The 27872-nt window shown below is 36.0% G+C and overlaps 1 protein-coding gene across 7 annotated transcripts in view; it reads left to right on the plus strand.

Moving 5' to 3' along the window:
- The window catches only part of SOX5 (SRY-box transcription factor 5), an 898547-nt gene that overhangs the window by 594707 nt on the left and 275968 nt on the right, over nucleotides 1–27872 (plus strand). For all 7 annotated transcript variants that reach the window (XM_016197392.2, XM_087814757.1, XM_016197390.2 and 4 more), the window contains one exon: nucleotides 21438–21648. In XM_016197392.2, coding sequence (XP_016052878.1) covers nucleotides 21438–21648 — 211 coding nt within the window. The remainder of the gene's footprint in view (nucleotides 1–21437; nucleotides 21649–27872) is intronic.

Genomic DNA, 27872 nt, shown 5'->3' on the forward strand with positions numbered 1-27872 from the left:
GGGGTGTCTGTGCTTATATTTTTGACTATTTATGATGAAAGCCCATAAATCATTATTCAGCAAGTGGGAGGTATAGAAGTTAGATAAATATAATGTACAGAATTTCAGTGAGAGTAAATGCAGTGATGCTTGTGTTAAATCAAGCTCTGTGAAGATGTTATTCTGCTAAATGTTCCTAGAATAATCAAGAGAGAGAAAAGATAGGGAGAAAGCCTATTGTCATAGACAGAGCCATGGTCTCCGCTAAGCCCAGCTGCCGCAGTGCCGGGGTCCACAGTACTTTCAGGGGCCACTGCGGATGTTTGGTTTCCTATTTTGTTTTCAGAATAGAAAAAGTGTGAACTTTCAGGTTGAAGAAAATACTTTAATATATCATTCATATATATGTGTTTTATACCCGCGGAGTCATAAAATGTACTTTAAAATATTTTATTCTATTTTATATATATAGGTGTGCATGTGTTTGTTTGTATATATTTATGGAGGGAAGTGGTTCATGAAGGCAAAGATGCTTAGGGCCCAGGAGAGTTATGATGTGGCCCTGGGGGTGGGTAAGACACCGACAGCAATTGTGAGAAAATGCTCAAAGGTGCCGTTTATATAGAGCCCCTGCCACTCTCCTGCTTTCTCATCAGACCCCTCACACCCCCTCCCTGAGCTGAAAGCTGCATCATTCCGTGTGTGAAGCTGGAATGGCGTCTTCATTTCAGGCCGCTTCCTTACCATGACCCTTCAGTCGCCCCAATTGCGATACTAACCAGCGGACCTCAGATTCATCTACTGTCTAGTCCAAAGCAAAGATCAAGTTACTTGTCAGTTTAGACTCATGGTAATTAGCTTGTATATTGCGTACAATGTAGCTATTATACAAATAGGTAACTCTATGTAATGCAGTTAACAACAAGACAAAACAAATTTAATAAAAAAGTGAAGCAAAAAAGGTGTTGCTTAGTACTATTTTTCTCTCCATATTCTTTTCTTTCTCCTTTGCTTGCTGGATAGTTTATTCAGACATAATTAAACAATCAAAAGAGACTATCATCAGGAAAATTTTTGATTATTTGTAATTGAGTTGATTTTAGTTATTTTTTCATTTTTTCAATCCTCACCCAAGGATATTTTTTCCATTCTTTTCAGAGAGAGTGGAAGGGGGGGAGAGAGAGAGAGAGAGAGAGAGAAAGAGAGAAAGAGGGAGAGGGAGAGGGAGAAACATTGATGTGAAAGAGACACATCCATTGGTTGTCTCCCGCACAAGCCCCACCCGGGCCCAGGGATGGAGCCTGCAACTGAAGTATGTGCCCTTGGCCATAATCGAACCCAGGACCTTTCAGCCCGCAGGCCGGCAGTCTAACCACTGAGCTAAACTGACTAGGGTGAGATGCTTTTAGTTTAATATATGAACTATCCATAAGCATTTAGTTTCTTTAAATATTTCTCTTCAAGATATTGTTTTTTTTGAGGAAAAGATATGCCGTCACATCTTTATTTTATACTTTAGGAAAGAAACAGTAGTTCCTTCATCTAATTTTGAATAGTTAAGTATTTTTGTTACATTCAAATAGCTACAGATTTCCATGGTGGATAAAGGGATTTTTACGTGATCCCTGTAATTATGAAGAGATTTCCTTAGTGAGTGAAGTGCCTCATTTATGTACCTCTACAGGAAAAAAAAAAAAAATTCATCATAGTAAATTTTACGTAAGTAGCAATAGTGAAAAAATTTGAAAGATCAGTACAACCAGAAAGCATAGTTATATAAATACAGTAAAACCACTGAAAATGGCACAGATCCAATTTAGAATAAAATTTAGCAACAACTCCTGTTTTTAAGTCCAGCACCTAGTCTACATAGCTAAAGGGGAAAAGGAGGTTGAGCAGTTATTGTGGGCTTGTGATAATGACCTTAGACATATAGGTGAGCAAAAAATAGGCTCAGCTGTGGTGTTGGACTTTGAAAGATGCATCTACATCAGTGTTCTGGTGTAGCCTAAGTAGTTTGAGCTATTGCATTTTTTAATTTTAAAAGCTTTATGTAATGTTATGTATGTGTATGTATATATATATGTATACACACACACATATAGATGTGTATGTATATACACACACACACACATATATATATGTAGTCAGAATTATCTTTTTATTTTAGTTACTCTTTATAATTTACATTATTACATGCTTTCTTGTCTGGAGAAAGATGGGTACAGTTGGAGTTTGCATTTGTTGGGGAATGTGTTAAGCTTTGAAAGACATCTAGATTTATACTGGAAGCCCCCCCCCCCAAAAAAAGAGAACCTTTGGTATAGGAAAAGAGTTTGGAAATCAGGTATAATCCTCACTGTACTTAAACTTCTCCCCATTCCCCCATCTCCATAATATTCTATTTGAACAACAGATGGTTTCTTAATACTGTGTTAAATCTATGAGAAAATTTTCAACTTTCCTTTTACTTATGGCAGCGAATTTCAAGAATTTTTAAAACATGCAATACCCTGCTATTTAGTCAGGGGTACTGACCGTTTTTCCCTTAGATGTCAAATTTTAAAAAATGACAATAGGCAACAGAATAATAGCTGTTCTATGTAAATGAATCAGAATTATGCTTATTTTTTTTGTCAGATTGGCAAAAAGTAAATATTTTTTGGTGTGCTGCAGAATTTTAGTAATTAGCTTATGTGTGCCATGAGATAAAATGGCACTCCCTTCTTCATTTTATTTTCAATTCTCTTTCTCAGCCCTTGTCTCACTCTAAGGACCCTCTATATTCAGCCCTTATTTCAGTACTCTCTTTCTAAGACTGTAGGCCCCTAAGTGCATTATGAGTACCAGTATGATGGGAGAAAACTGTCCCCAAGGAGATGGTCATGTTTTACCTAAATCTTTTTTTTTAATCTTTTTTTTTTTTTTTTTAATATATCTTTATTGATTTCAGAGAGAGGAAGGGAGAGGGAGAGAGAGAGAGATAGAAACATCAATGATGAGAGAGTCATTGATCGGCTGCAGCCCACAACCCGGGCATGTGCCCTGACCGGGAATCGAACCCTGATCGCCTGGATCCTAGGCCGATGCTCAACCACTGAGCCACACCCGGCCGGGCTTACCTAAATCTTAAATGCTTCATTCTTCAGTGGAATGACAAGGAGGGAAAGCAATTCAATTAAACTCAGATTTATCAAACATCTCTTCTGTATAAAATATATTGGATGCAAACAAGAAAAAAGGCCCATTTTTGTCGTCTGGGAACTCACAATCTGCTGTGGGAAATGGATACACAAAAAAGTCCTGATTAAGGCTTTGATAATATTGTGGCAAGTGTTACAGGTGGAAGCATTTATGACACATCGTGGCTGTGTGTGGGTAAAGAATATTTTCTTACTGAGGAAGAAAGGATATTGCTGAGCAAATGGTTCTGGAGCAGAGCTGCTCAAAATGTGACCTGTGCTACTTCCTTCGGGGAGAAGTCTTGTTATGGAAAGACCATCAGCTGAATGAACAGGCTGCTTTGTGATGGAGCTGGTTTCCTGCTGGCTGGGGCGGCTCCTTATCTTGTGCTGGACTGTGCTTGGGGCTGATGCCCCTAGAGGACCAGGCACACATCTTACACTCATGGCCAAGCCACCACACAGCAGAAGCGGGCGGGGTCAGTTTCAAAAGGGCAGTAGGGAGGCACTTGGAGGGCTTTCACTGAGAGAATATTAAGAAGGCTTCCTTAAAACTAAGATAATTCAGATGAGTCATCAAGGATAGGCATGATTTGACATAATAAGTCAAGGTGGAGAGAAGTTGAGAAGGAGATATTTCAGGTAGACTCAAGGGAAAGAGCTCACAATAAGGAGCAGATCTTCTAGTGATGGTAATGAAAATTATGTAGTATACAACCTGCACTACTGTTTGTGTCTTAGAGAATTTCTAGGTATGTGTGTGGAACTCTAGGCAACTTAGTGTATTAGTGGATTAGAGTGTGCTTTCAAGGAGCCTAGTGAAAAGCGAATGTCACTTATCAAAAAGTAAATACAGTATGGGCTAGGAATTATGCTAAACATTTATATTTATCATGTTATATAATCTTTTCAACCTTCTACAAAGAAAGTGATCCCATTTCTATGAATGTATCCTAAGAATCCTGAAACATGAGTCAAAAATATATGCACCCCTATGTTCATAGCAGTGCTATTTACAATAGCTAAGATCTGGAAACAGCTCAGGTGCCCACCAGCAGATGAGTGGATAAAAAAGCTGTGGGACATCTACACCATGGAGTACTACGCAGCTGTAAAGAAGAAGGATCTCTTACCCTTTGAGACAGCATGGAGGGACCTAGAGAGTATTATACTAAGGGAAATAAGCCAGGCAGAGAAAGACAAACATCCCATGATCTCATTTATATGCGGAATCTAAAGAACTTAATAAACTGATGAACAAAACAGAAACAGAGGCACGGAAGCATGGAACAGGCTGAGGAACCTCAGAGGGAAGGCAAATCTCAGAGGGGTGCTGTGGGTTGGGAAAAGTAACCAAATAATGTATATGCATAAATGCATAACCCACGGACACACACAATGGTGTGGTGAAGGCCTGGGGAGGAGGTGGGGTGGGGTTAAGGGGGCCAATGGGAGAGAAAAAAAAGGACATCTGTGATGCTTTCAACAATAAGGATTTTTAAAAAGGAAAGTATTACCGTAGTATCCCCATTTTCTGATATGGGTACAAAGTGAAAGGGTAAAATAAAGTCGCACAGCCAGTAAGAATGGGCCGGACTCAAAGGATCATGTATTTATGGGAAAAAGTCGAAAAGGTAGATTAAGGCCCGATTGTCAGGGGCTTTGAACGCTATCAAAAGCTTGGAGTTTACATAATATGTAGTTGTTGGGGAACCATGGAAGTCTGTGGATGCACCAATGGCTTTATACAAATTCTGTCATGAACTAGATATTAATTTATGGTTTAGTTTGGACTCTAAATATGTATCTTAAGAAAAAAAGAGAAAAAAGTATAATCCTGGTTTGTTTCCAGACTTGATCTAAGCAAAAGTGAGCCAGGATTTAGTCCAGGATGGGGTGAGAATGAGGGGAGGTATGTGGTCTGTTTAAGAAAAGCCTTTAAATATTTTGGCTGGTAATTGGCTTATTTGTAGTTTAGAGAAACACATGAAGTTCTGTGAAAAAACACACCAACCTGTTTTGCCCGTTATATATCAGAAAAAAATATCCTGCTCCCTGTAACCCAGGACTGGATTATCCAGAGATTGCCACAAACAAAAGTGAGAGTAGGTTTTGTTAAAGGTGAGAAATGACCAGACCTTTCTATATTTACTTTTCTTGGTCAATATGAAAAAAATAATCTTTATTTGCTTCAAAATACTTGTAATTTATTTTCTTCCTATTCTTAACATTATTTATTCAGCCAGACCAATGAGAATGTGGCAAAATCAGATGAACAGTTAAGCAATTTGGGGAGATAAACAGAAAGAAACCTTGTCTTGTTGTTCCTAGAAATACTGAGTAGCATTGTAAACTAGAATCGTTCCCTGTAAGCAGGACGGGCAAAACATGGAATCTGGATTAAGCCAGCTAATATTAAAAGAAGTTGAAGTTTTAACACGTTTGTTGAAAAAAGCAAGGAAAAAAGAAAGTAAAAAAAGGAAGGAAATTTAAGTTATATACCTCAATTTTTGTCATTTCTTCACATTTTCTTCAAAATGTCACTTGCATTTCCAGTTAAAACTACCTGGTTGGCAGTTCTATTTAGCACACATACACACACACATATTTTTAACAACATAAACAAAATTTTATATTAGGTGCATATTTGTACGCTGTTGTTTTTTTAAACTATCTTCTTTATTATTATACCCAGCTAGAGCTTAATTTACAGATCTGCTTTTCAGAGTAAGATGTAGCACTGCCCAATTTGGTGGTGGCATAGTGCCTAGGGAAAAACTTACTCCTTTCCATAGGGACAGACTTAGGCCATTTAGTCCATGTCAATGGTGGCAAATAACACACATTCCTAATTTATCTTACTATAAATCCAGATTTTTTTTAATGTGGACTATTTAAAGAAAGAGAGAATAATAGCTTTAGAATGATTAAAGACAGGAGAAGACCTGTTGCGTTTTCTTACATTTACCCACAGGCCTATAGAATTTAAACCTGGCATTATATCTTAGATGGCCTCTCATTCTGAGATTGGAAAATTAACATTCATAGAGGTTAAGAGACTTGTTTAAGATCAAAACTAGTGATTTTTGCTTCACCGTGTGATAGAGATAGTGCTGATTCCACCCCTAAAGAAGAAAACGAAAGTGAGCCAAGAGCAACAGCTGGTTTGGGTGACAGGATTCTGAGTTCACATTTATATATGTTAGGTTTGAGATACTGAGATATTTAGGTGGAGAACAGATTATTGGAAATATGTGATTGAAGCTTCCCTGCCAAGAGATGGAAATGTGAAAACTACCTGCACAGACGCAAGTTTTGAAATTGTAATATTTAAGAAGAGTCATTTATTCCACAAATATTCCTTGAGAATTTACAGTTCCCCAAGGAAGTAAATCTAAACCACATTTTAATTTTAATTTTTAATATCTCTTTATTGATTTCAGGGAGAGGGAGAGAGAGATAGAAACATCAGTGATGAGAGAGTCATTGATCGGCTGCCTCCTGCACGCCCCCGACTGGGGATCCAACAACCCGGGCATGTGCCCTGACCGGGAATCGAACCGCAATCTCCTGGATCCTAGGTCAATGGCTGACCATTGAGCCACGCCAGCCAGGCCCTAAGCCACATTTTAAAGCTTGAAGTTGTCTTGAAAGAGGCAGGGAAGTAGGAAAAAAGAGGGAGTACATGGCCTGGGGAGAGCAAGGAGGTAAATTATGGCTGTGTCACTAAATGGAGTGGAGAGTGGTGTTAAATATGTTTATGAATCAGCCAAAGGAGTTCTAAGTTTTTCCTGAAAGCTGGGTAGAGGCCACTGAGTGATCTTTAATACACAATGTCAAGATCACAGCCCTAAGACGGAGAGAAGTAGACAATTATTACGGCTGTTGAATGTATTTTAGAGGATTTAAGGTCAAAACAGGCAATGCCTGGGATAAGAATGAGTGGCGCACAGTGGGCAGTCAGAAAGCTAAGGAAAGGACTGTTTGGTAGTGGCAAACGTTTTGAAGAAGTTATGAAAGATGTTGGATTTCCCTATTAGAAGATTATTTGTATTTCCTCTGGGACTCAGCATGATGTTTTTCAAAAAATAGGTGGTTAAAAATGTTTGTATTCATTCCTCATTGGGGTGTGTTGTGGGGGCAGGTTTCAAAATGTTATTAGGAGTTGGACAAAACTGCTTAACTTTCATTCAGGAATATAAGTCAGGAGTTTGAAATATAACATGTAGCCAATTAAAAATAGTATAGAAATTTGAATATGTATTAATGTACATTATTAAAACAAACTGGCATATTGGAAACATTATATAGAATTGAGAGATGACATATATGGAGTTAAACAAACTTTGACTAGAAAATTAGATTACGGTTAGTAGAATTAGAACAAATAGGAGTGTTCAGTCCGATGAGAAGCTGTATTAAGTAATGATTAAAATTATAATTGAAGCAATCAGAGAGACAAGGGTTCAAATTATTTGTTATTTAAGTTGAAGCACATAGCTTAAACTCAGTTTCTGTATTTGTTAAATCGGTAATAATACCTACTTCATAGGTCTCTTAGGAGGGATCAAAGTAATAGGCTACTAGAAACTCCAATATAGTGACTGAAACATTGGTAAATTTAATAAATGGTGCTTTTATTGTTTGGGTAAGAATATGCCTTCAGTTCTTTTTTTTTTTTTTTTTTAATATATCTTTATTGATTTCAGAGAGAGAAAAGGAGAGGGAGAGAGAGATAGAAACATCAATGATGAGAGAGTCATTGATCAAGCCGGCAACCCGGGCATGTGCCCTGACCGGGAATCGAACCCCGATCGCCTGGATCCCAGGTCGATGCTCAACAGCTGAGCCAAGCCCAGCCGGGCAATGCCTTCAGTTCTGAATAAAGTCTGAGGTTAATTAAGATAAATAAAGAACATTGTAATACAAATATATTCAACCCAAGAATTATCCTCATGCATATTGCAAAAAGAGTGGTATGTAAGATGGATGGCCATGTAAAAATCCCCAGTTACTCCAGTTGTCCAGTTTTGGAATGGCCACTGACGCGAAAGTGCTGAAAGCTGCGTCATGTAGGTGATTTTAGACTAGACTTCAGCACACTCGAGAAACCCTGTGGTCAGACTGTCATCGTCCCGCCGCTTGCATGGGTCTTCCGTGCACAGACCTGCTATTGACGCCCCTGTTTCCATGCACAGACCTGCTATTGACTTCCAGGAAAACCAGTGGCTCTGTGGGACTGGGTAAGAATTTGGCCTAAAACGAGTGATCTGAATGAATGAATTTGGAATTGGCAAGAAAATACAAACATATGCCACATTTACTCGGTACATTCACGCTTCAAGAGAACTCAGGTAGCATGTAAATTCTGTATAAAAAGCCAGAGATTTTCAGCAGGAACCTATTTCAAAGTCAACTTAAATCTTCTCCATGTACTTTTGTTATATTACATTTAATTACTGCTCATTAGAATGTAAAAGGCTAAAGAGTCTCTTCTGATAAAATCATACCCAGTGCCTACTCTTTACAATCCTGGTCTCAGAAGACAGGACTAACGGTAATGTTATAGGCTCATTTAACCTGTGGATTTATTTAGGGTTTTTTTTTTTTTTTTTTTAAATACGCTGGTTCTTAAGCCAGTCTTCAGTGGTTGGATTGATACTGGACTACTTGCAAGTTAAATGTTATCCTTTGCCTTTTTGTAGGCAAAATACGCCCAAGGTGTATGGGTGCCCACTTGTGCTCTGGCATTAAGTTGGAGGGAGTCTAGGCCTCCTTCTGTTTTCAGTAGTAGACAGATTTCTTCTCTTCATATTATTGCTCATGCAATTTTCAGTACCAGAGACATTGGGCCTTTAAAAAAAGAAGAGATGCTGCCTTTTTGACAGCTTCTCCCTTCCACTGACTGAAACAATAAAAATAAACATGAAGCTGTCGGAATGGCCTCTGCACATAATGTCATTTGCATGTGATTTTCTTTGCTTCTCTAGATAATTGAATTTATTCAGGCAATTTATTTTTTAAATGTGTATAGTCTCTGTGAATGGAAACATCTTAACTAAAGACAACCGTTTTATTTCCTCTTAATGAAATGTATACATGTGTGTACACTTCTGTTAGAACCAAGGGAGTTGAAGAAAAATAATAGGAACACCAAAAATGTACTGTAAAAGAAAAATGAATTAAAGAGATGAAGTGTGACTCTTGTAACCAAATATTCTGTCTTTGTATTTACCCCCTGTCTACGTTCAAAGTCTCTAGGTGCTCAATAGGAGCTTTTTAATTATTTTTCCCTGTGTGATATTGCTAAGTATAATAAATGGATATAGCAAAGGACTTTTGAAAGGAGTCTCTGCATGTGTGTCATTGCAGAGCTGGTAAGCATAGCAATACCTGGTTGGTTCCCATCCTGAGACTCAGTCTTAATAAATTACAGGCTTAAAGAGAATGACTATTTAAACTGAACTCCATTAGTCAAACAGTGCCGCTGTATAACACAAATAAAGCTCGTGTTCTCGTGGTGTGGGGAATATAAAGAACATATGCCTTTATTCTGGATTGGCATTTCTGTGGTTTATTGGGCATTACTTTGAGATATCAAAAATAGCCAGGGATATTCAGAAGTCAGGAATTCAAGTAGAATTATAGAAGGTAATACATCTGTCCAAAATCCAAAATTATTTATTTACTTTCTATACTCCGTAGAATTTAGCATGACAAATACAATTTTATTCTTTGTACGTACACCCTGAGTTCCCTTGATGTAATGATTTTTTTAAAGGAGCAAAAACCATCTCTTCTTATTTACACCTGTGCTCACAACTCAATAAAGCACTCAAGGCAGTGGGTTTCTGAAGAACATTTTTGGTGTTGTAAATTTTATTTTTGTTTTTCCCTCATTCTAACATCTATATGGCAAGAATTTTAGAGGTTAAACATATAGCATTCTAAGAGCTAAATCACTGTACATAAGGGAAAGATGTGTCCATTCCTAATTTTCTTCTTTATTTGCACAGTGCTGTCTTTTTTATCATTCACTAGTCTTACTCCCTAGAATAACAAAAGTCTTTTATTCTAACATTTTTATTCTAGAGTTTTCTCATTTCTCAGTTTCTCTCTCTGCTTTGCAGATTCTATAGCTGTCCATTATTATTTCCCGTGTATGCATTTTTCTTTTCAAAACATCTTTCGTCTTTCAAAATTTAATTATAAATAATGATAAACTTTCAAAAATTTACATGGGGAACCCAAGTCACTGAAGGAGATGATGATACCCACTTATAGCTTCCACTTTTAGACAGAAATGAAGAGGACTTGGCCATTAGCTTGTCTCCCTGGGTGGACACTTTCTGATAGCTCTTGAGCTAAAATGGATTTAACTATTCTCTAGAAATTAATGGTTCATAAACCATCATTTTACAGCCTTTATTTCTTTACCAGCATCTTGTATTTTGAGGCACATCTACATTTGGCTGTTTCACATACAAATATAACGATTTCAAACAATATAATGCGTTCATCGTTTGAATACAGAGGAAGATTATAAAGCATCTATTCTTTACATGGCTGGGGTCAGAAGTTAGGGCTAACACACATTATAGACTAATTTAGTTATGTGGACTTATTAACTTTTTAAGGCATACTGATTCTATTTTAATAATCATCTCTGTTTACTAACCACTCTGGTTTTGTCAATACCATAATCATTATTTCAATGTCCCAAGCAAGAAATATATTTATCTTTGCCTTCTTCTTCCCTATTTTCAAGTGATCTAATCCCATCATTACTGGCTTCAAGCTGTCTTTAGGATTTGATGGTTCTTTTCACCTCTAACAGCTACAATCTAGTGGGAAGCTTTGTATCATCATAACGGTTTCCTACTCAGTGGAGATGGTCACTTACCCTTCTACCCAATTCATTCTGCTCACGGATAGACTGATCTTCTTAATGACACACTTTACGAGAATCCCGCAGTATAGAAACTAGAATAGTTCTCCATGGCCTTTCAGGTCAAATGTAAACAATTCTATTTGACTTTCATGACCTTTCATGAAATGAGCCTCCTATGGTTGCCGCTCTTATTTATTATTCTCCATTTATTTGGCTCAAGCCACTATCTTCTCTTTGTGTGTGTGTGTGTGTGTGTGTGTGTGTGTGTACACTGTACAGTTTTCTGGATGATTCCTCTAGGGAGGACTGCTCTGTATCTTTACCTCCCTACCTATTTTTTTAGGCTTAGATCAAAAGAGTATCTATATATAAATATTTAATAAATTGAGTAATTGACTCAATATGTATTTATTATGTGCTAATAATAGGATTTAGGGTACATGGTGAATAATCAGACATGTTTCCTGTCTTCATGGTATAGGAAGAATATTAAATAAGAAATCCCAAAACAGTGTGCTAAGTGCCCTGATGAAAAGTTTTCACCTTCCTTTGAGTCCTATTGTTCTTTCATCTTTAAGCTTCTTCTCTGCATGTACAATTTGCTGCTATATAATTTAGTATTTGTTATAGTTGTTATCATTACTAAATTTTTCTTGTATATTGATATGCCTCTCAAATTTAATTTTAAACTCTTTGAGGAGAGAGAACCAGCTTTATGTTTTTATACCTTTGACATCTCTTACAGCACCTGAATTAGTTGAATAAGGCATTATAACTTAATGATGGCCAGCATGGATGTTAAGGTTGGATGATCTTGGGTTCAGTTCCCTAATTTACCATTTCCTACTATTACTTTGGGTAAATTACTCTTAGGAGCTTAATTCCCTCATCTGTTATATAGGAATTATAGTCTTTATGGAATTTCTCTTAGAATTATAAAAGATTATATCTATAAAACTTTTAGAGCAGTGCCTTTCAGAACTCCAAGAGCAGTAGCTTTATTTTTATTGAAACATTAGTGACTTTAAACAGATTTTGTGTATTTGGTCAGGGAAATTCCTAATAGTTTAGTAATATTTTTAAAAGTCTTCAAAACTATAAGACTAAAATAAAATTTATATATAACATTACTCATATAAACCATGTGAAAATAATATTTGCAGAGAACACAATGTTTTACCTATAAGAATGCCAATATGTGTTATTATGTGTGCTACAAAATGGTCCTTATATTCCTGCTAAAGTAGGCTCAGAAAATTATGATTTATACCATGAATGAATAGTTTGGCTAGTTGGGAAATTGTTTGAGTGGGTGCACTGCTTATGTCTTATCATTACTTTTGGAATGAGAACCGAAGCTGTGTTTCTTATATCTCACATCATTGCTTAATGTGAATCACTTTCAAAGAAAAAGTGCTACTTTTGCTATAAGCATAGCGCTCTATTGAAAGTTTTAATTAGTATAGAAAAATAAGCCTCTATCGTTGTTTTTCATCAAAAATTGGATTCCTATAATGACATAACAGAGTTGACTGACATTGGGCTATGAAGTCATCAGCATGATCTAGTGAGGAGACAAAATGCCACTCAAGGCACTGATGGAGCAGAGAGGAGGGAAGCTGGCAAAGATAGTACTTCATCCGCCCTTCCTCATGCCAGCTTTGCTGTTGTTTTGTATTTATAGCCTAAAGGAACCTAAGGATTTGTTTGCAAGAGAACCTAGTGGTGCTAATTTTCCCAGGAATAACCAAAAATCTTGATCTGTCTATCTCCCAAGAAAAAGGAGAAACATGAAAGCAGAACTATGGCGTAATAAGTAATTGGTGTCATGTATTTATGGAAAATAATTTATTACTCTATTTTTTTTCAGACTTTGACTTTAAAAAGTTTTATTTCATAATGAGGAGTAATTGAACATTCTTTCTTTGATCATTTCCCTGAGTTATCACTTTGTAGAGAACCATGAAACTGTGAAATTTAAAAAGCGGGTCTGCAACAGAGATAAAAGCACATTAATGTCGCGTGACATTTTGTAGACTACATTTTTTTTTTTCTTAAGAAAGTTTGTATTAGGTTATCTTTAAAAATAGGTCACCTTAAAGTATTTAAAATTTTCTTTAAAAAATTGATTCCATGGATGCAATTTGATTTCAGCAGAAAGAACTATGAAACAAATTGTATATGCATTTTATATGCATTTTCCCCTTTTTTGTGGGGAGGGGTTTGTCTCCTCTCCCTGTCCGGGTAAAGGGCCTGGCCTTTCTTTATTCATTTTTATATATTCTGTGTTTCACTTGTCATTCTATCCTAATATGATGCCTGGAGCATACTTACTTTAATAAATATTTATATAGCTTTTTTCAGTTCCCAGTTACCATTTTATGAGTTTTACTATGTATAAAACGAATATTAACTAATGTAATCCCCTAACTCATATAATTCATTATTTTGTAACTCAATCCACTAACAATCCCAATGAGGTAGATAAGAGTATTATGCCCACTTTATAGATGAAGAAACCGAGACACAGAAAGATTGAATAACTTGCCCAGGGTCACACAGCTGGTGAATGTGGAACCAGGATTTGAACCAGAGCTATTTGGCGTGAGGCTCTCTGCATTATGCAGCCTCACAAGTCAGCATTTAGGGCATTTTTATTACATGAACAAAAGAGAAAACTGAGTGAATGACATATTTTTTCACATTTTTAATAATTACTTTCATTACTGTTAAATTGTGAAGATCAATGACACTATAAGGTGGCATACGTGAATCACTTATCATTTATTATTCCATTTTATACATGAGGAAACTGAATTTGGAGAGTGTGGATAACTTGTCCGAGGTTGTACAGTTAATAAAGGACAGAGCCTGGATGTGAACTCAAGCATGCTCACTCCTGGCTCCAGCTTATTTAACCACTGCTTTATACTGCTTTGCTGAACATTGTGTTTATTGCATGGGAATCACAATTTATTTCACTTATCACTGAATGTTTAGTCAGTTCTCAATTTTAGGTGATGTTAGCAGTTAGCTTATTACCTTTACTGATTGTCTACTCTGTATAAGAAACTGGGCTCATTGCTCTGTGGGGTAAAAACAAGTCATTACCCAAACAGATCAGAGTTTGAGAAATTCCTCAAGTTTTTCTTGTCTTCCTTCAGACTCAGAGTGAGTAATTATTTAGTGAAGTTTATTGACAATTACAGGAAGAATATTCTAGAGGCTTGTTAGGAAAATGATAGATGATAGATAACTGGTTAGTTATAATAAATGGTTTTTCTTTATTTCTTAATTTATTATTATGTAATCCACAGTGCTAGTGGTTGAGCTTTGAGCCCTCTAGGAAGAGATTATCAAATGCCTTAAAGTGTATTCTAGATGTTTAAACACAGGTAAGACAGTGCACACATCATCGGCAGGAAGATACTGGGACTGTCCCAGCACAACATGTTCTGTTTTTACAGGTTCTATTGGTTAATGTGTTAGAATTCCCTAAATACCACTTTTGCTTATTAAATGGTTTTGAGAGCACATGAAAACATACATTTTATTCTTGAATGTAGCATTTCTGAGATTCTTAGTAAATGTGATTCTGTAAAAACAACCGTTAGACACCTCTGCCCATGTAGCATCCACATACAAATGAAGATACTTTCCAAAACTGTTTTTCCTATTTGCTCAATCCCTGATTGAGTGAGAGAATGTGCCCTTAAATTTCTGTTTCAGTCACTGCAATTAAGTTAGATGGCAATACGATACTGATTTTTCAAAAGCAATGGAAACATACTGTTATTGTTATATTAACATTATAAATGAGATTAAGCTATTAATAAAATTAAACCAAATTTTTAAAACATACCTAAAATTAATCTTTTTCCACAATGCAATTTTGACATAAATCTCAAATTCTCTAATCTATAGAGTTACTGAGAAAATCAGTAAACATAAACTTATTTCAACCTGTGTCAACGTGGATGTTAAAAAGATTAAGTCAATGTCCTTTTCCGCCCACGTGTGTTGGTCATTTTCCCTGCAGGTTTGGTAACTCCTCTCCCTCTTTCCTACCCTGCACTTCTCCTCCCTGCAATATATTACCTTTCAGTTCTCTCAAATCCATTAACTCCCCTCATTTCATGATACCTTTCTTCACCAGTGCAGCTTTTAGTCATCTCCCTCTTTTCTTCTCTAACTCTTTCAATTTTTCCTACACGTAGTTCAAAAACTTCATCAGTGTATCAGTCGCCCTTGGAAGGCTTGTTATATCACATTGCTGCTCCCCCCTGACTTTCTGATTCAGCACGTCTGGGGTGAGTTCTGAGAAAACTATATAAAGTATTTGCAGGTAATGGCAATGATATCAGTTGGCAGACATTTGAAAATCATATTTGTACAAATCACCTGTCCTTTATTGTTTCATACAATATGAATGCATTTTAAGAATGAACGCACTTTTGAATGTTCATTTAGTTTTCTGATCGTTAATTAAATATGAGCCTGAGGTAACCTATTCATCTCAGTGCTTGGCAAAAAAGTGCCAACCAAGTTAGACTTTTGCTGAATTTTCATCCTATTGAATAGCAAAGGAATCTTTAAAAGATTCCATAATTTTAGACTTTGAAGAAACATGTTTTCTCTTTTTCTATTTTCACTGTTCAAAATACATTAAAAATCTTTAAAAGACTGGACTAAGTCCTGTATTTAAAATATAATATAGCTATTTTTATAAAATAATAATACTTTACTTAATCTGGTGAGGCCTGTCACTATTTAGGATATTACATCTGCCCCAGAAGGAGGTCATGTCTGCATTACAGAGACAGATAACCACTAAGGTTCCTACAGTAGTCTTTAAAAGTTAGAATTCAGCAGGATATAGAATTAGAAATTTCCGTAGATCATAGAACAAAAAAGAAACAGGTACATATTTGAGTATTTTAGAATTTCTATCCATTTTTTATATTGTGATAATGGAGTGATTTTAATGATTTAGAGTACTAATTTTCAGTGAACTTCAGGAATCCCATAAAATGCTGTTGAAGAATATAAAATATAAGGGTTCTTTAAACACTGACTTTGGTTTCTTTTGTCCAGCTTGCATGCAATGTAGAGTAGGCCAAGTACATACTAGCCTAGCATCTGATGGTCACAAAACCCAGGGAACTTAAAAAAACATGCATGTCCATAGCTTGCTAGTGCCATCCCTAGACAGATATGTAAAGCACTCATCTAATATCTGGACTCTCAATTAGTTTCCAGAGGTTCATCAGTGGCTTGTGATAAGCTCTCTCTCTCTCTAGTTGACTATAGAAATTGCCCAGATAAAACAGCCTCTGTCAGTTTTCCTTTTCTGAACCACTTAACCCTAAGTACACATTAGGCAGCTCTTTTTTAGGCAAATTTTTAGGAAATATTTTAAGTGGCATGGCTTTACCACCAACCATAATCACAAGTGCAACAGACACCCTTGTTTTATAGGTCTTGGGAACTGACCATATCTTGTTCCTAGAATATTGAATTTGACCATATTAACCACAGAAAGGCTCTTAGTGTTCTTTACTGAGCATTTTAAGTGTTGGTTTTTGCCTCAGTATATCCTTCATATGTTTACATCTTGTTTTGAGGAAAATTTATATTTGAAAACTGAACTGGTATGATTTGTTAAAATGATAACATTCATTTATGAAAGTTAGCAATTTGTTCTGCCTTCTGTTTCAAATGTATATATGTATTATCACAAGGCAATGGCCGACTAAGAAGACAATTTCCATTAATAAAGTAATTCTTTCCTTCACTATGTTTATTATTCTTTAATTAAAATATTGATCTCTTTCTAAATGCTTACCTTGGGAACAGTAGAAATGTTATTGAAATATACACCTTTAAGTTTATCTTAGTTAATAAAATAGCAATAAGGTTGATAGTTTGAAGCTCTTTTTGCAAATAATTGATTATTTAAAAATTGCCTAATTTGTATACACTGGTGGGTTTATAGTACTTTTCTGTGAATATATACATTTAGGTCAGAGCTTCTTAACCTGTAATGCATGTTTTTTAAGAATTTCTAGGGAATTTCATGGAGGAAGTTCATAGTTGGAACTTCAAGAGTAGAAATTTAATTCTCTCAAACTTTGAAATTGTGTGTGCAGCTACATGAGTGTGTCTGTATGCATGTGCACACGAATGTGGGAGAACATCTATAGCTGTTATCAAGGGATCCATAATCCAAAAGGAGTAAGCATTAGTGATTTAGGGTATCATGCAGAACTCTTATGAAAAATCATTTAGCCAAAAAAAACCCTTTAAAAATAATTGAGTTTTTACACAATAATTATGGTTTTTTTTCTATTACTAAATTAATTTTAACAGAGGTTACAAGAAACACAATTTAGTTTAAAAATAAACAACTTTTAATAATATATTTCCAATTTTAAAGAGTTTAAGGAATAACCAAAAAATATAGCTTTTTCATTGTAATATAATATATAACATTATATTAGTTCAACATACACAACATAATGAATCGCTATTTGCCTATACTGTGAAATGATCACCATAATAAGTCCAGTTAACAACCATTACTGCACAGTTATAATTTCTTTCTTGTGATGAAAACCTTTATACATTTGTATTCTTTCTTTTCTTTAAGAATTGAACACGTAGGAGTGAAAAACCTCTCATTTTTATACTAATTATTAAGAAAACAGTATACCTTGTTCACTGACAGCATTCATAGATAAAGACTTAGTTTGGGGTTTTGCTTTTGTTCCAAGAGAGAGGTGGTATTAGTGCTGTGGTTGAGGAGGGTGAGAACCAGGACTCTGAGGTCAAACAGGTTAAATTTGATTAAATTTATCTACTCTACAATTTATTAGTCATACAGTTTCGGGAATTTATTCAGTCTCTGTGCCTCAGTTTCTCCAGCTATGAAATGCAATAAAAATTAGGCTTGATCTGAGACTTAACTAAGTTGGTGCATACAAGTCATTGTAAACAGTGCCTGACACAAAGTAAGTATTCAATCAATATTGGATATTATTCTTAGCAATTATAGTCTGGTAGGCTGGCTATTAAATGTAATGTTTTTACTACCCTGTATTAATTTAATTTCAGTTATAGGGCCCAAAGTAAGCATGTAATGAGTTTCTTGAGGCCAGACGTCAATGATGAATGCCATTTGGACAATAAAAGGGATACATATATCTGGCTGAGTCACATATAACCTCTTTTTCCCCCCCAAATGAGTTCATTCTTTTTAATCACCGCATTATTTAAACTAAAATTTGGATATTAAAGTTGAAATAATATTTCTCTCAGTGTTCATAGCAAAATGCTGTCTTTAGAACTAATGAACAAGATATGCATTTTTAAAAAGGTATTTTAATGAGGATAGATACATTAGGAAGACCCTTTCCTTTCTCATGGTTGCAGAGATGACAAAGAGAGAAAAATTAAGTAAAGCCCGTTCAACAATAACAAAAGATTATCAACTTCATTCTATAAGTTTACAATCCGTTTTTTTTATCAGTAGACTTTAGAAGTCATATCATTCTGAGATCTCGTCTGCAAAATATTGAGTCTTGTCCTTATAGTTCATAAAACTTGATTGAACATATATTGCTGGCCTGTACCACTGCTGCCATTCTGGTTGTTCACATGCCAGAGAGACATGCAGTCATTATTTCAGGGGTGGTAAATGCAATCTCAGGGAAGAAGCTGAAAAAAATGTAGGACTCCCTTGACTGAAGACTGCCAGCACTCCTTAACAAGCCACTCACCATGCAAATGAACAGTGCAGCCCCACGCAGAAACATCTGCTAACCCATAAAACTGTTAAAGGGATTAACAGTGCCAGAGGCTAAAATGTAATCAGACAGGTGAAATAGTGATAAGATAAATATTCCTGCGTGAAATTGCAATGTTTAATTTACTTATTTTTATACTGTGGGGTAACTGAGTGTAGAGTTCTTGTGAAATATATTATACTCTTTAAAATATGCCCTCCCACTTTGCAAGGTGTAGAGAATTAGAAACATGCAAAATAGGAAGTTATTGCATTTTACATTAACTTAAAATATTTTCTGATATTTTAATGGACTTAATTGCACACAGTTTGGGTTTCATTCTCTTTATCCATGGATGAAGCAATAGAAAGATGTGTGTAATTTTCAATTATGGTGAGTGAAGTTCAGCTGCCAAATTCTTGTTTGGAAAGTTTGTCATCAGATAATGTGAAAACAGAGAATAAAATAGAAATGTTCAAAGTGTAGCTAAAACTGGAATGTTTCTGCCTCTGACCCTGGAAATAAATGAGAAGAAAAATCCATAAGAAATGAGTATAGGCTTTTTTTCTATGTCCTGGTATGCATATTAAACTGAGCTGTGTGTTTTATGGGCCATTCATAAAAACATTCCTTCGTTTACTGAATGAATTTGTGATTGCTCTGTGTGTGTGTGTGTGTGTGTGTTTATGCATTTGCTTGTATTTATGTGTAGCTTTTAATAAATGATTCCAGAGCTGTACCTTCACTTAGCCTTCAGGGGCTTGTAATTATTACATTATGCATATTGATTTCTAAATCCAAGTACATTATATGCTAAGATCCATCTATGACAGTAGTGTCTATAGAATATTCATTCAAGACATAATAATTATCAGAGGCATGTTCTGTACTATTTGTAAGAAGTGGAAACCAATTTTGGGTTTAGAATTATAATTTCAAAGATTCTATTAGCATACATTTTTTTTTTTTTTTTTTTGCTTTTACTTTCTCCCCATTTTCTTGGACCCACTCAACAAACTGATGTTTGTACCAGAGCTAATGTCCTTGTAGTCACTAATATCCATTAACAAAAAAATCATATGAACAGATTATGATTATCTTTGTGCTAACATTTCATTTTTCATCTATTTAGAATGACAGATTTATCAAGGGTTTTTTGGGTTTTTTTTACTATTTTTAAGCTAGTCAAAAATGTTAGCATTAGCCTTAAAACATTATATATCAAATCAGTGTGATTTATCACTTTTCTGGGGTCAACATATTCTATTAATGTCTTAAATACATAGAGAAGTATGTAAACACAGATGTAATCTATTATTCTGAATGTTAAATATGCACACATTCAAATATACTTGAATGGAAACTTTTAATAATGTGGAATTAGGAAATATTCTTAGAAGAAGACTAACTTCCTCAAAGACCTTAGGATACAGAATTATTTTTAAGCAGAGCTCTGCTTTGTGGGAAGTGAAAAGATTATGTATGTAAGTAAAAGATTATGCAAGCAAGGAAAACCTTTAAGTAAGAAAATTATTTTTTCTTTATCAATCCATATCACTCCTCTTCACTTTGTCTGAAACATAAATTTAGTGCCTTTTATACAAAATATACCCCAAATATTATACAGATTGCTAGAATTATGCTAGAAATTGTGGGGGAAATAATGACAAAAGGAACACCCAAAATATGCTTAAATTATATAATTATAGAATACATTATTTTTATACAAATGCACAATTATGAAGATGTACAGTGTTCAAGAAACTTTATTTTGTACGGCAAATGAGGCTCAAAGTACAAAATAGCGCAGAGTATTGACAGAAACAGAACTTGAGGTAACAAATGCAACTGGAAATATCTCAGCATCAGCAGAAATTAACTTGCAGTATTCCTAGCTGATGTCAAAATAATCTGTGTTGCTGATGCTTTCTTTAAAAGAATGAGGGAACCGGGCAGGTGTGGCTGAGCGGCTGAGCATGGACCTAGGATCCAGGAGATTTCAGTTCGATCCCCGGTCGGGGCACATGCCCGGGGCGTGCAGGAGGCAGCGATTAATGATGACTCTCATCGTGGATGCTTCAACTCTCTTTCCCTCTCCCTTCCTCTCTCTGAAATCAATAAAGATATATATTTTTTTAATTTTAAAAATAGGACGGAGGTAGAGAACCCAAAGTGGACCCTACTTTAATTAAGAGATCCATCAGGAAGAGGTGGCCACTTAACACGAAAGTAATTAAAGTATATATAATGTCACTTGTTTAACTTTTACAATGTCGTGAGGAAGTTGAATCCAGATGACCGCTCCATTTTCCATTCTTAGGAAAATCCAAGACTTTCAAACAAAAGCAGAAACATAAGCGAACCTAATCCATAAGCCCCGTCTAAGGGACAGAATCTTCCTATTTCATCCCTCGGATGAATCGGGCTCTGACCCTCTCTGGCCTAGCCTGTAAAGTTAATGTATTTTCTTTCGAAATTTCTTCCTTCCTGCAGCTCTTGCATAGTGACATTTCACTTTTTAATGTTTCAAGCCAAGTAACCATTTAAAAAAAAAAAATCTGCTGAATTTCAAACAATTTTATTCTCTGTTTTCTCTTTCAGGAAGTTGATGGCAATAAAGTTATGTCTTCATTTGCCCCACACAACTCATCTACCTCACCTCAGAAGGCAGACGAAGGTGGGCGACAGAGTGGCGAGTCCTTGTCGAGCACAGCCCTGGGCACTCCCGAGCGGCGCAAAGGCAGCCTGGCTGACGTTGTTGACACCTTGAAGCAGAGGAAAATGGAAGAGCTCATCAAGAACGAGCCCGAAGGTAAGGGCTGGGGCGGAGTTGCCGCCGTCTCCTTATTTTAATAGTTTCACTTGAACCCCTAGTTCTGGTTTTTGACTTGACCTCTCTAAGTTCAACTGGACAAAAGAGAAACCTAATGCTACGAAGATGGGTGCTATTATTTTTTCAGAAACATTTAAATATGGCTCTTCCAATTTTTTTTAATCATTAATTTCTGCAGTGGTGTCTCATATTCATGCATGAGTAAGTTGTGGTTGAGTAAAATCCAGATTTAAGAACAGAATGTGGCATATTAAGGGCCTCTTATGTGTGAGGCCTGGGTTTCGAGGTGAATGGGAAGTAGTTCTAGCCAGGAGGGGCTCCCCAGCTAGGAGGAAGGAGAGAGCACTTTGTACCTGGAGTGGCTTCCTCTGTGTTCTCCAGGTGCTATTAGAGACGTGTCTCGCTTTGGCACAGACGTTGAGTACTTGGTCCATCAAGCAACCTGATCGATATGCATCCATTTCTCTTTCACTCCCCTATGGTCAAGGAGCCTGGAATTGCAAAACACAGTGGTGAATTGCTTATAATATGATGCAGGTGATGCCAATAATCAATTATTATTTATCAAATGTGTTGTGTGGTTTCACATTAGTTAAATGAGCACTAATAAAATATTAAATTAGAACTGCTTATAAAAATGTTTCACTGTTAAAAAAAGAAATGTAGCACAGAGCCCAAAAGGCCATCATGCAACTTTGTTACATTTTATAACCTTCACATATCAATGCATCTTATACTACCTTGATAATTAAGACAGTTTCTTGTATGGTCCACAATTAATATGGCTAGGCCTACTGTATATTTGAAAAGTAGTGATTCTCTAACTCTGTTCATTATCCCGAACTCCCATTTGTTCAATTTACAGGATTTCATCTTCTAAATCTCTTTATAGTTACTGAGAGTAGCTGTCTGGTCATGGATTAATCTTAAAATTAAAGCAAACAAACTAATAAGACAATTGATGCAAGTTAGATAATTTATGCATAACTGACAGTGATACTTTATGTTACAGATGTCTACTAAATCCTATTTAAACCTATGTCCATCCAAAGCTTGGATACCACATTGCACATAAGAACATGCCTCCTATTTCAGAGTCAGAAGGAAAATTAAAACAAACAAAAAACAGGGACATAAAAAGACATTCTTTATACCAAAAATATACTGCATTTATACTATGTAACACTGAATTAGACTCATTTCTATTCTGTTGTTAGGAAACTGGTAAATTGTAAGTATATCTGGCACAAAGTGAATGTTAACCAGTATATTTGGGAGTCATGTGGTAATTAAAATTTCTGGGTCTCTACCAGATGCATAGTTGGGACATGGATTTTAGTTAAAATTTATATAATTCACATGATCTTATAGTTGGAAGGCATTTTAGAGATAATCTAGTCAGTCAAAGACTTTTTGGCTCCCATCTGCATGGAGATAAAAATGGGATTTTGGGGAGGACCCAGACAACTTTATTTTTTTTAAATATCCTGGAATTTTTTTCTGATATTAAAAATACTTGTCTTACTATAAGAATTGTTTAAAAAAATTAAAAGGAAGAAAATAAAAATCACCCAAAACCGTAGCAGTTCCACATGTCTCCTTGGACTCAGTTTTGGCTGTCGCAGTTTCTCAGACTGTTTTTGTTTGATAACCTTAAAAGTTTTGAGGAATACTGTTCAGATATATTGTAGAAGGCACTTCTACTGGAATTTGCCTGGTGATTTTTCTCTTAATTAAACTGGGGTTATGGTTTAGGGAGGAAGATCATAGAAGTAGAGTACTATTAAAAAGTACATCACATCAGCAGTACCTACTTTCTCTGTGACTTATGAATGTTGATGATGACCTTGGGCAACTGGCTGATATGGTGTTTGTCAGGTTTCTGCACTGTGGAGCCTCCTGGGCCCCTTTCTGTACCATCCTCTGGAATGGGGGTGCTCTGTGCAGCCCACATTTTAGGAGTAGGGAGCTGTGCTCCCCCTCTTTAGAGTGGAGTATCTACATAACTTATTTGAAATCCTTCTCCATCAGAGATTTATCTCTTCTCTGCCATTTACTGATTTTATTCAATTATTTATTTATATAAGTATGAACTTGTGGATATTTATTGTATACTTTGAGTTATAATACAATTCTACTTTATTTTCTTGCTCAAATTGTTCAGCTTCAGCCATTGGAAGCACTTTCTGTTGACTTCTGTGTCACTTTGGCATAGCTATGATTGTGGGTGTTTTTTTAAAATAATTACTTTCTGGCACTATAAGATGCTGCAAACTCATTTCGTGTGTTCCCTGTTACAGGTCTGTAGGTTTTCATGTAATGTATTTATCGGATTTTGATATTAGGACAATACTGGCTTCATAGAATTAGTTAGGACATGTTTCTCTCACCTGTAAATTTTTAATTTTGTTTGAGATGTGTTTCTGGTCCAGGACTAAGGCCTAGACAGAACCAGGAACGCTGTGGAATATATTGTATTACAAGGTGGTTTGGGGCGGTTACCTTTAGATAAGGTCCTACGTGGAGATTTGGTACATGACCTTGGTGTTCCCCAGGTGGGGCAGGTTGGCTTCTTTCAAAGTGGATGCGCGGATGTTTAATTTGGAAGTTTATGACACGGCAAAGCCAAATGAATCATTCATTATAGGAGGGAGGGAAGGAGACGGTGTCCCCCAATTTGCTTAGTAGGAGATACTCAGAGGTACTGGGAATTAGGAGAAAATGATAATATTTAGAAATAGCTACACAGGCAAAAGGAGACATAGAGCACCCACAGAAGGAAGAGCTGACACAAAGGAACATCACTCTTGCATGTGTACATTAGATTGTGTTTGTTATTATATTTCCCATAACTTTTTTTTTATACTTTTCCCCCTATAAATATAATAAAAGCTCAGCTCGAGAGTTACTTGTTATTGAGTAATATAAAGATATTAAGAAAATACGGAGACAGTCTTTATAGAAACTGGAATATAAGTTGAACACGGCAAGCGTCTGAAAGCCTGAGTTCCGTAAAGATAAATTCAGAGCCACGAAGATACATTTTATAAGTACACAAGGTTCTTATGAACATTATACACAAATATGTAAATAGACTCACTTTTATTGATAAAGGTATTTGCCGTGGCAAGGATGTTTATTTGATAACTGTGACAATGGGGAGATTTACCAAAGGAGCAACTTAATATATTTGAGTAAAGTGATGATCTTAATCACCAAGAAAAGAATACTAATAGCACAGCAGAAAATAGTTCCATAGAAAAGGGATAAGATGTTGAAGGAAATGCCCTTTTTTTTTAACTGCAAAGAGAGAAATATGGGGAAATCTATCTGGGAAGATGTGTAGAAGTCTCAGCAGCAAGTGGAAAGTGGTACAGGCTTTAAAAAGACTGTTAAAATGTATGGTCGGATGTGAGGGGACAGAGAAACCTGGCCTCACTCAGGCATCAGGACAGGGACACTGGGCCTGGTACAGACAAATGAGCCGTAGCTCTGTGAGGTCCAGGAGCATCAAAAGAAAAAAACAATAACTTAGGAATAAATTTAACAAAAGACCTGCAAAATGTATATTCAAAAAACTACGAAACGTTATAGGTCTCTGACGAGAGCAGCTTATATGGGGTGAGGGGAGCAGAGATAGGGTGAATGGAACTAAATGTTAAGCTCACTAATATATGCCACAGAAAAATCTTTTCTTCCCTCAAGCTATATTTTCCATTGTTTTTCAAAGGCCATTAAAATGAACAGCAGGTTGTGATGAAAATTTCATTAAGTCATTAAGGCCCAGCTACATCATTATGAGGGTGCCATATTCATGCCTCTCCTTCCTCTCATTGAGCCTTTGAGCGGGGAAAACAGATTTCAATAGAAAGTCCGTATTATTTCCGACCTGATCCCTGCCAACAGCAAACTCACAGAAATTCAGAAGTTACAAGAGAATGGTGTGTCATACAAAAGGAGGCCACTGGGGTGAAATGGTTAGAAAGAAAATGAGATTTGCAGATGGGCTGAGGAGAAAAATGGCTCTCTGATTCCAGCTAGCTTATTTTTTCAATCAATTAATCAAAATATTTTAAAAGTTGCAAGTAGGGGGAATATATGTTGACGTATTTTTATTTTGTGTCTTTTTCCTCCATCTGAATTTTTGCCTGGCATTTCTCAAAAGGGTCTAGTGCTAAAGATGGGTATTTGCCCAATGTGCCACTTAACTGACTTGGAACTTGCCAAAGTTCATAGTAAATTCAAAGTTCAAAATATCTGGCTGCTCTAATATGGTTACATTCTATGTGGTAGTAACTATGCTATATCAGTTTATTTTTTTGCATTGATTTTCAGAGAGAGAGTAAGGGAAAGGAAGAGAGAGTGAAAAACGTGGAAGCGAGAGCCATACATCAATCGCTGCCTCCTGCACGCCCCCTGCAGGGGGCTGAGCCTGAAACCCAGGCCTGTGCCCGACTGGGAATGGAGCCGGCAACCTCTCGGCGCACTGGCGACACCCAACCAACTTGGCCGCGCTGGCCGGGCTGTATCAGTTGATTTTTAACCAGCAGGCCTTGAGGTTAAGAATGACCATGAGTTTTAATAATATGTGACACATAATTCCTAGGTCAAACATTGAATAAATAATTATGTATTAGGGGGAAAGGGTAGCATTTATTCAGTGCATATCATGTTTTAACTATAGTGTTATGTAATTTATATGAAACACTTTATTTAATTTTTATAGAAACCTAATAACCAGGGCTACTATGTAAAGCCATTCCAAGTTCAGGAAGTGCCAAATGCATGAATTAAATATTCTGATTCTTATTATCTCCATTTTCAGATGAGGAAACTAATGATTAAATATGTCACAGGATGACTGTCAAGGTCATCATTCAAAATGAAGTCAAACTTAAACTGGAATCCATGACCTTAATCACCAGTTATACTATTTCTTCCAATTAGGAATTTTGCCAGTAATAGTTTAATGTTATTCTTTAGCACCTGCATGCTTAAATTCCTTTGAAATAATGAATAATAAAGTAATATTCAATAATATTCTACTCAAGTAAATTCCTTATACCTCAGTGGTGATCACATTTCCAGAAAGCTTGGAAAATCAGCTCAACTTAAACACTTAAACAGTTTGAATTTCAAGTGTTCAAAAAAACAGAACCAAACCCCACAAAAACACCCTAGCTGGTTTAGCTCAGTGGTTAGAGCATCGGCCCACAGACTGAAGGGTCTCGGGTTCAGTTCTGCTCAAGGGCACGTACCTTGGTCGCAGGTTCGATCCCCAGCCCAGTCACGGTGCATGTGGGAGGCAACCAATCGCTCACATTGATCTCTTTCTTTCTCTCTCTCTCTCTCCCTTCCGCCCTTTCTGAAAAGCAATGGAAAAAATATCCTCCGGTGAGGATTTAAAAACAAAACAACAAAAAAACCCCACAAAAATGGTTAAAAGATATCTTATTAAAAACTTGTTTTAGAAAAATAGGAGTAAATTAGCTCTGGAATAATAAAAATTCAGAACTGGAATGGAATGTAGACATAGTTTTGGCCCATGTCCTTGTAATTTATATGAAACACTTTATTTAACTTTTACATAAATCTAATCAGGGTTTTGAGAGACTGATGCAGAGGTGCGCCTGAAATTATACAGCCAGTTGGTGTTAGAGCCAGAATGAGAATCCAGTTCACATCCTACAGGTGCGGGCACCTTATTTTTTCCTGTTCAGTTACATCATATTCTTTTCTTGATCTTTAAGAAATAATGCCATCACCTCCCCTTAAAGAGTATTTCACTGTTCATTAACTTTAAATAAATCTAAGACAACCAGGTATCTTAATATAGCTAATAAAACTAAGATAGACAGGTATCCACAAGTGCCCTGTGTTCTCAAGTTCCAGGTAGCTAAGGATGGTTTCTAAAAATAAATCCACATTTAAGTTTAGGGTCAGATTTAACTTGATATGTATGCAAACTTTAGAGGTTCCTTGACAGTGCAGGTGAAAATAATTTTTACCTTGATGAGAACTTTGGATATCTCAATTAAAATAGGATCCTTTTAGACACAAAGTTTACAATAGGCCTCTTATTTTTATTTTTTTATATTGACATCTTTGTTATTTTGATAATGCTTTGGAATCCCTGTTTGAGCTTATAGATATATTTACATCTCTTCCTCCGAGAAACACTACAGCAAATTCACCTTTTCTTG

This window comes from Miniopterus natalensis, chromosome 2, assembly GCF_054644295.1.
Source record: "Miniopterus natalensis isolate mMinNat1 chromosome 2, mMinNat1.hap1, whole genome shotgun sequence".
NCBI classification, from domain to species: Eukaryota; Metazoa; Chordata; class Mammalia; order Chiroptera; family Miniopteridae; genus Miniopterus; species Miniopterus natalensis.